Source organism: Nelusetta ayraudi, unplaced genomic scaffold (genome assembly GCF_046127955.1).
Source record: "Nelusetta ayraudi isolate G7.1 ecotype Tasmania unplaced genomic scaffold, CSIRO-AGI_Nayr_v1 ptg000235l, whole genome shotgun sequence".
Classification (NCBI taxonomy): Eukaryota; Metazoa; Chordata; class Actinopteri; order Tetraodontiformes; family Monacanthidae; genus Nelusetta; species Nelusetta ayraudi.
In genome coordinates this window covers 455,001-465,000 of record NW_027466284.1, presented here as the reverse complement: position 1 = coordinate 465,000, position 10,000 = coordinate 455,001, and the positions used below count along the sequence as shown (strand labels likewise).

The following is a 10,000-nucleotide window of genomic DNA, read 5'->3' as shown; positions in this document are numbered from 1 at the left end:
TAATGCAAACATCTGTCTGACATGCGCCGATGATTGTTTGCTATCTGCACACACACACGCACACACACACACACACACACACACCTATGATTTGTTGGATGGCTGGATGACAGCATGCTGCAGCACTCCGTCTGACTGACTGAGGCTCCTTGACACCCTCACATCTCTGTGGTCTGAGATCATCTTCCTGAGTGTGAGGACTCTGCTCTCTCCTCGGATCAGCCAAGAATGAGGGCCCCGCCACGGGAGGGCCCCCAGCCACTGACCTGTGACCTGTTCTTCCACAGCGCAGCGCAGCAGAGCAGCCTGCCTTCACCAGGCTGTCGTACACCGTCACACAGTTCCAGTGAGGAAACAAGACAGTGGATGTTTTCAGTTGCGTCTGCCTAGAACGGTCCGGGTGGCCATCGGCTTTTTTCACGACCTCTTCCTCTCCAAATGAACATCGGCAGGTTTTCTACCGCACGTCACACTTCCTCCCTCAACTGTCAGGGTTCACGTTCGAAAATGTGACGATTGCAAATTATTTTGAGTTGAGTCAAACAAACACGAGCGCCTGTCTTGTCACATCGCATCGCATCGCAATAATAATAATAATAATAATAATAATAATAATAATAAATACAATCATCGCTGAGCCTCACCCTTCTTCCTTCACTGACTTCAGAACACTGTCATACAAGAGTTCCCACACACGTTTGTTTTTACATTGCACAGGCCTGAGCTGAGGACTTGACTCATGTACAGCAACGGATTCCTATTAAAGGTCCAGTGTGTCCAAGGCTTTGCTCAGTCTTCTGCATGCTCTTGTGTTGGGGGGGGGACTTCATCCATCAAGCCACAGATGAATGTTGTTGTTGTTGTTGTTTGAAGTTGATATCTAATATCTAGACAACAAAGCAAGCTATTTAAAAAGTGTCTGCGGCGTTTGAAGGAGGCCAAGCAGAGGTGAAAAACAGCCAACAGTCGTTTCAAAGAGAAATTTCCCTCGGCCGTGTTTTCTATTGTGTGTTGCTTGGGCAGCAATAAATACCAATAAATAACACAATCATTCATATCTCCCAAAGACAACAAAGGTTTTGCTAAAACTGTCTGGAGTTTAGTGGCGACTCAGTGCGGAGGACTGTAATAAGACGCTGAAGTCATCCTCCTGACTCAGCTCTGTTATCTGACCTATGATGCAAACCTTGTCCTCCCTGTAATCTCTGCCAAAGCACCGTCAACCAGACACCCATCCAGCTGTCCTCCACCCCCCCAACCCCCCCAACCCTCCACTTAAACAACACAAACATATATTCCATTCCCTAATGGTCCACACACAACAAATCTATTGTCAGTTTCCAGTCTCTGCCTGACTAATAGCAGCAGCGTATCATTACAGAAGCTCCGCCCTGCCCAGGACTCATTCAAAAAACTTCTTTTCAATCACTTTGCCCTCAATTCACATTCCAGGCAGCCGTAGAATGTCCTTTCAAGCGAGTTCTGCAGAGGTTTTAGAGGGTGGAGGTGTTAAATTAGACTAATTCCTCAGAACAATGCTGCCCCAAAGCTGCCTGGAAGGCTGGAAGGAGAAGAGCTCAAGCTGGAGGGGTGAGGAGAGGCCACACTGGGGGGTGAGGAGTCAAAAAACACAACAACACATCAAGCAAGCTCGAGCTCTTCTCTGATTGGCCTCCGCGGCTGACTTCAGACACTGAGTCACGTAGCCGCACCAACCCAACCGGCACACGGGGTGAAGCGGTTCACCTGCTTTTAGACTGAACACCAGAGAGTCGCTGGTGGTGTGATGGTAAAGGGGAAATCCACTGTGATTCCCACTTCACAGCGTGCACCTGGGAGACCAGGGGCTGTTGGGAAAAGCAAAGGGAGTGCAAAGGAAGGAGCTGATTGGGCGCCAGTCGACGTCAGCCTGGATGAAACCAGTGGAGGTTTTCCACGACAGCATTCCCAGTCTCAGGTCTCGCCAGCTTTGGACCATTCGTGAGTAAAAGTGTGGGTGGCAACGTGAAAGGTGAGCCGGTGTGAAGGCAACCTGTGGCGAGGGCTCCAGCCTTTGTTTTGAACTTGAGGCACGGTGAGACTCAGTGGATTTCTAGGCCACGACATGCCGGCACGTGAACGACCTGGGGCTCAACACTCAGTCGGCCTCTGAGGAAGGAGGTCATCAACAAGCCGGGGCAGGCCACTGGTTTTACTGCACAGGTGGCTTCCGCTCGCTCTCTCACTCTCTCTCTCTCCCTCTGAATACAGGTGGCCAGGCCTGGCTGCTCACCAGCTTTAGTTGCAGCAAAGCAGCCAGAAATTCCCAGAACTCTGGATTGTGTTGACTGAAATAACATTAAATTTCCTTTCCTGTCTTTTTTCAAACAGAAATTGAAAATCCCTCGACAATTCCTGGTTAATAAAGACGATATCTTTCCATCTTTTCTCACTATATTAAAGAAACTGACTGCGAACCCTCCACCCGACACCCCCCACCACCACCACCACCACCACCACAAGCCAGGGATTTGTAGAGAACATTCCAAACTACTTGACTAAATCAATCAAACAGCGGAAAAGCAGGGACACAGCAGTGTGACAACGGTGACGCTCCAAAGCCAAAGCCTTGATAAAGTGTTTCCCAACGTAAAGCAGCCGTGTGATGAAGCAAGTTGCACCAGCACCACCTCCACCTCCACCTCCACCTCCAGCAGACGCTGTCTGCCGACAGTCACCAGGGGAGGAGCCTCTGCTCCAGGCTCATCTCTCAGCACGTGGCCTGGCTCTGGTCGCTGCTCTGCTTCCTATCTGGTTCCCAGTCCACGCCGTCCTCAAGGGAAAACGATGGGCAAAACAAACAGCACCACCACCACCACCACCCACAGGGCACCACTCTGTCTGTCTTATCAAACACTGTTAAGATAAGCTAAGAATGTGTAACAGCACTGTACCACCAGTCAAACGCACCGTCTGCGTAGTTTACTTCCCATTCTTCCCAAAACAGAGAGCCTCAGTGGTCCATCAACACACACAGCAACACACTGCTCACTCAGAAGGCGCCTCCTACGGATCTGGAGGTCTTACTGACTTGCAGGTAAAAGGTCATTGAAGGTTTTGGACTCCTGCAGCTGCGTCAGCAATATTCATCAATATTGGAATATTCATGCTGAGCTGTTGTGATCTTTATATGTGCTCATCTGTTCTATTCTATTCTATTCTATAGTTCCACTTGTCCCACGTCTACCTGTCTAGATGGTTGGTCCTCTGATCTTTTGTGCTTCTCTGGTGGTTTCTCCCTGTTGGTTTTTCCTCAGCCAGTTCTAGGGTGGAAGGAAGGTTGTGGAGGTCCGAGCAGCTCCAGAGAATCTAAAGGCCCTCCGGGGTAAATTGTCATTGGACAACACAAGTAAAATGTGATTGATCGATCAATTTAGACAAGTGAATCAAGCCCATGCTACTGCAAAACAGGGCCCAAACGCTGGAACTAATGTGATGTCACGGCAGCACACAGTGACCTGATGGTGCGTTTGTGAGCAGATGAAGGTGAGGCATTATGTGTGCAGCAAGTGACGGGGAAATAAAGGCTGTGGACGACAATTCAAAGTGTCAAACTTACTTGAGAGCATCAGAAACTCTGAAGGGCTTCTCCTAACCAAAGAATGTCTAAGTGACCCCCTTGCTGGACGGAGCCAGACCAGCACACAGGTGTAGGTGCTCAGTCCGATGGAGGCAAGGTGCCTAAAATACAGCACAAGGCTCGCTGTGTACATATGATTATGAATATAGACGTGTATATAAGAGCGGTTTGGCTGCAGTTAGCAGTTTGCGTGTCCACATAACTACTGGGACAAGCTCAAATGTAGTGGACCCAACAGCAAATTGGCATCTAGAGATCAATTTTCACACGGTGGTGTTTAGAAAGTGTCAACACGAGGCCAGAACAAACACCACCGTGCTCTGATGTGGCGCTCTCGCCCACACTGCGGCAATCCAGTGCAGCCGCTGGGAGGAACATCTGCGTCTTCTGCATTTCACTTCTTTATTGACATTCTTTTGACATGCGAGCCACAAACAGCGCTGGCAGCTTCTCCTCACACACTGACAACAAGCGGCCACGTCACTTGTGAAAGTCCCACCAAAGCCAGAGCCAGAGGCAGACGCACTGGGCACTTTGTCAGTCGTTTCCTCACCAGCACTCACAGACTGGGAGCGGCTCTCACATGATTGACAGCTCATCTCGCCAAAGTTAACAAGACGCTGGAATGTGGAAAATGTATCCCGACACAAAAGTGAATGTTTCATTTTGCGTGAGGATGAGAGGGTGGGGAAGGAATTTCTATGATGGTCCAAGAAACAGCCCATAATCAACATTTTGCGAAGGGAGTTCCCTTTAAAAAAAAACCAAGGAAAAACAGAGAGTGGAGGAAAACATCCCTTCCTCCATGGACTGTTCCCACAACACCAGCAGGTGGTTTATCTGAGAGTCTAGCGACCGTCCATCTGAAAAACGAGACAAACAGCAACCTCGCTCGCAAACAATCGCATTCCTGATGCCTGAATAACGTCTGACACATTTCCTTGCAATGTCTTCAGTGTCATTGAGGAATTCCAATAAAGCTGTCAAGACCTTGGTGTGGCCAACTTCCTGCATGACTCACTCAACCACGATCAAAAGAGTTGAGCTCTCAACTTCCAGGGTTGGGCTCCCAAATAATCAAAGCAAAGCGCTGGAGATCAGATCTCAGTCCAGTCAAATATTAATCACTAAGCCGTCGTTTAAAGACGACCAGTCATGTGGTTTGAGCTCCGCAGTCCGGAGACGGTCTCCCGCTCCCCTCCGCGCCTCAAAGGAGATAAAGACGATAACAAGGGCACGCGGGACAGGGCCAGGAGAAGCCGCTCCCCGCTGCACTGTACACACTGCGAGTGTTATCTTCACAATGGACCTCTTCTTCCTCCTCGCAGCTCCGCGGCAAAACAATGCGAGCGCTTCTGGAGCGCAGCGGCAGAGGAGCTCCCTCACAGCCCCGAACAATGAGCAGATTTATCTGCCCTCCCACAACAAACTGACTTGGACGGATTTAGTGGCCGGCAGGTGTGGAGGCTCCCACTGTAAAGGAGCTGACGGGGATATCTGAGCAAAGCCCCGACGTGGAATGCGGAGCAACCCGATGCCAGGATTAGAAAGGGAAGAGAGATGGGAATAAAAAGCCCGTGCAGAGAGGCAGCCAGTGAGTTTACATCGGAACAAGACGCAGCAGAAACTGTTACATTTCTACGAGGCACAAATGACTTTCTGACATTATCAGGTGACGTCAGTCCGGAACTTGCCCTTCGTGCCTTTAAGAATCATTATTTTGCAGTCAATGAAGTCAATGACGCTGGAAGGGAAGAAGAGAACCGGAGGAAAATGCTATTTTCCAACACACAAACTTCAAAATATATGTTTTTATAAAGCAACATAAACTATCATGAAGACTGTGAGTCATTTGCCATGAAGCGATTTACCCTCCTGTTAATCCCTTTACACTGCTGTGGTAACAACAAGCAAAGTGAGCAGCTACAGCACAACAGGTCATTTGGCAGCTTCACCTCAGGCAGACCCACACCTGCACCTACACGCTGTTGCTGTGTGGGCCTGTACGAGTAGGTGACACATTTATTTCCATTCACTTCTGATGGCTTCATGTCAGGATAAGGCCATTGTTTCAATATCCCACTGAATAGCAAACACACTGGTAGGCATACATGAGTGGAAGTTAGTTAAAGGTCTGACAGCAGGCCATTGCTTCATATTTAGCCACAGTAAGTAACAATAATTCAAAGATTCATCTCCTTGAATCTAAAGAGTTTAGTCAATTCAGCATTCAGCCTTTTTCTTATTCAATCAAAAACAATGTAGGATGACTAAAATGATGAGTCCTGGTACAGTGCTGGTTTAGAGGAGAGCTTAGAGACCAAAGGAAACTTTTACTAACGCTGACATCAGAAGTCGACATCAGGCAACATCACACACTTGCAGCAGAAGGAAGACAGGAGCAGCTTTACCTTTCCTCCAAGGAGCCAGGATGGAGAAGGTCTTCTGCCAGCGGATCACCAACCCTGGCTTTTCCCTCTTCACACTCATGCTGCCAGCGACGACACCTCAAGTTTGGATCAACTCAAACGTGGAACGGATGAAGAAATTGGCTCCTCATGGTGTCTCAAAAACACAAAAAAGCAAAAAAAAAAAAAAAAAAACCCCAACAAAAAACAAGTCTTTCCTGTCCTTCAGATGTCCCGCAGTGATGTGTGGTGGGAGGGAGCGGCGTGGACCTGGACCTCCAGCAGCAGGGTCATCATACCCGCTTCCCTGCCCGCTCGCCCGCCTGCCCGGGTGGATGTGTCCAAGTTGCTCCAGCTGAAGAGAGTAAAAAAAAAAAAAAAAAAAAGGGGGCTGGGCTCTAGCAGTCAAGAGAGGAGAGGAGAGAGAGAGGAGAGGGAGGAGGAGTGGAGGAGTGGAGGAGTGGAGGAGTGGGAACCCTCTGGAGTGACAAAGCTGGAGGAGGAAGGCAGGAAAGTACATTCTGGGGAGGAGTGGAAAGCTGAGATTTACACTCAGCCTGGAGGCGAACAGAGGAGCAACAGCCTGCAGGAAGCAGGAGAAAAAAAGAATTGTTGAGGAGGGAGGACAAAGAGGAGGAGGAGGAGGAGGAGCGAGGAGCGAGGAGAGGACCAGCACCAGTGCACACCAGGTGTAATGACTGTTGGCTGAACTGAGTGAGGCAGCGGGTTGAGGGTTGAGTTCCGATCGACAGCCTGGACTGCCTGCTCACGAGGAAGACGATGACAATCTGGCACACTGGCTGCACTCACAAGGACGGGGGGCTTAAATAGTCCAGACGCAGGTGGTCACTTTGAGGAGGGCAACACTCTTAAGTTGGCTTTATGGTTAAAATCTAGAAAGAATCTGGTCCAGTGCAGAGAGAGAGCAGATCACAGCTCTCACAGCTTTGAACTTCCATTCTAAACAGAACTTTCCACCGGGTTGAAGCAGGACACACAACTCACAGCAACACAACTCACACTTTTACACTTCTGAAGTTATTGCGATGAAAAACTATTCAAAACGACCACAACTGAGCCGTAATTAAAAGCGAATGTTCGTTTACAGGGGTTTTCATCCATAAACAGGTTTAACTGTGAGCGGATAAAGACGACACCAGGAGAGATGTGGCATTAATGCAGCACAGCCAGTTGAAGGAAAGCCTCTTAAAGCGTCCACATCAAAGACTGAGCCTCTGTTGTTGTTGGGCGTTTTTTTTTTTCCTCTGACTGCTGCTGTAATTTCTTCTCTAAATGTAAACAGCGTGCTTTCCTGAAGCTTTGCGTCTATTTTTAGACACATTCTCTCCATTTCAGTTGTTTTACCACATCCACGAGGTCTGAGGGAATCTAGACAGCCAGCAAGGTCCTCGTGTGGCCACCGTAGTTTACGCTGGAGCAGCTGTACATGTTTTTGTCACTTCAGTCAGCCAGTCAAATCCATCCATCCATCCATCCATCAATCAATCAATCAGTCAATCAATCAATCAATTTTGATTTAAGTGCTCAGTCATATGCAAAGGTGTCTCAAAACAGCCCAGAGATCTGAGAACTAGATTATTGATTACAGGCTATCACATGTCCATTGATTGTGTATTCATAATTCATCATTGACAAATGATGGATTACGGCTAAGATTAGCCTAGCTTTAATTACTTACCAGTGCGTGTTATGGTATGGATAACATTTATAAACAATAAAAACATCGTGACTGGTACTTTAGTAGCTGCTTGAAGAGTGAACTTTGTGAGTCGGTGTGTACTGTAACTTGGTGGACAGACATGAGTCCACTGCTCTCGTGCTAGGACCACAGCAGTGGCAGACGCACACTTTCCCCTTCAGCTTCTTCACAACATAAGCACCAACGTTAGGATCTCGCGTGCTCAACCTCACAAAACAATGACGTGTCGACGAGGCTGCCGTACCTCATGGGTCTCGTCAGACACCGTAGTTCCGGTGGCGCACATGTTCGAGTGTTGGCGTGTGCTAGCCAGCTAGCTCTTAGCCTAGCTACCCGGTTGCATGTTGCATGTACCACGGTACCAACGTGCGTGGCCGCTGTGGTCTGTTAATAAACGCGACGTGTGCGTACATGACGAAGGACCCGTCACTTCTCCACGCGCACGAACATCGACATGGTGGAAATCGCTCATAAAACTGTCCCGCCTCGAGGGTTTCACAGGCCAGGAGATCGCTCAGGTGATCGGGTGATTCAGCTCCAGCAGAGCTTGGTGAATAAGCCACAGGTGTTAGGACAGACATTCTTGTTTACAACGGAGGGATCCGTTCACTTGCTTTGGGACGCCTTTGGATGTGATTTTTAGGACTTTATGAATATAAATGTGATTAATCGATTGATCATCCTTATTATTATTATCATTTCTCACAAAAAAAAAAAAAAAAAAAGGCACAATTTGAAATGCCAGATGTACAACACTTCATTCCAACACATCATATTGTTTTACCAAATCTTTAAAAAAAAATTTATATACACGTATATTCCCCCAGTGTTCCTCCAAACTAAATAAAGAGTAAAGCCAAGGAACACAGACACACCTAGAGACTGACCTCAGCTGGATCACTGGCAGGTCTGTCTGACCGCTGCAGCCTGATTGTATCTCGAGCAGAAGGGCTTTTAGATAGTGTGAACAGTTGTGCTTACATTGTGCTGGAAACACCCTAAACCTTTTTTTTTTTTTTTTTTTTTTTTAATGTAATGCGAAACACACGATGGGTAAACTCACATCGACTGTTGTGCTTTTTGAGGCCTTTCGGCTTTCAGGACTTCCTCAGTCAAAACAAAACAAAACAAAACACAACACAACACAACACAACTGCACAGAGCAACAGTCAGTTCGTGCAGTAGTAGAGGAGAGGTTGTTCCTCAAACCAAACTGTGATCCATTTCATTGTGCCAGTAAGTAAATATAGAATACAGCTGCTAATTCTGCAGCCTGCGTGTCTGTGACGGGGGGGGGACCTTGGATTTAAAGGCTGTTATCAAGAGTGTCTTAGTAATTAGTAGTATTGGGGGACAGACAGTGAGATGGGGGGTGGAGCATCTGGCTGATAAGATAAGAATCTGCCACACCTACTGTATGCAGAGCAGTCGAACCTCCTTGGGCTCTGGTATCAGGGTCAAGAGTTGAGAAACACAGACAGCAGCTCAACCTCACAGTAAATGAGTCTGCAATCAAGGTTTATGTTTTCACATATACACACTTTATCGTTGGTCAAGTGGACAGCACTCATACGGTGCATCTTAACAGCGGGCAAAGCCCTTCACAAAGCCCGTCAGTCACCCACTCAAACACACACTGGCAGGCCAATGAGGCGCCTGCTGGGAGAGTTCACTCTTATGTCTTCATGTTGTTCCAGCGTGAGGCGGGAATGCAACTCCAAACTTGTTTTGTTGTTTTTTTTCCCCCCCGTTAAACATGGAAAAAGAGTCAGCAATCATGCAGGAGGTTGAAGATCCCGTGAATGGACTGGGATTCACACAGTCCCAGTGAATCAGGTTGCAGTGCGGGGCCCAGGCCTGGCAGTCATAACGGCAGGCTGGCAAAGGGGAACTTCCTGCTCCTCTTGAGCCCGAGCCCACCTTGACGGCTGCTTTCACTGCCAGCGTCTCAATCACCGGTTAGCAGCTGCTGTCTCCACCCCGAAGGCTGGATTATTATCATGCATACACACAATGCAGCAATATTATCCAACAAGATAGAAATATTGACAGTGATGCTCTTCAAATGCAACCAACAGGTTTTAAAAATGTGCAACCAAGTATGCAAATGTGCAAATAATATATATTTTAAATGATAGCGCCCTTGTAGCAAATCCCCATGCGTTGTTGTAGCCGGTGTGCTTTATGATTTACATTCAAAAAGAGCAGTGGTGACAAGAAAGATAGAAAGTGTGACTTTAATGCTTCTGCCAT

The 10,000-nt window shown here is 47.8% G+C and overlaps 1 protein-coding gene across 1 annotated transcript in view; it reads right to left on the bottom strand.

Annotated features, from left to right (window-relative positions):
• The window catches only part of LOC142882141 (uncharacterized), a gene marked incomplete at its 3' end in the record, with an annotated part of 15,261 nt that extends 8,538 nt beyond the window's left edge, over positions 1-6,723 (bottom strand). The window contains exon 1 of the mRNA XM_076016699.1: positions 6,031-6,723. Coding sequence (XP_075872814.1) covers positions 6,031-6,109 — 79 coding nt within the window. The remainder of the gene's footprint in view (positions 1-6,030) is intronic.
• Positions 6,724-10,000: the final 3,277 nt, after the last annotated feature.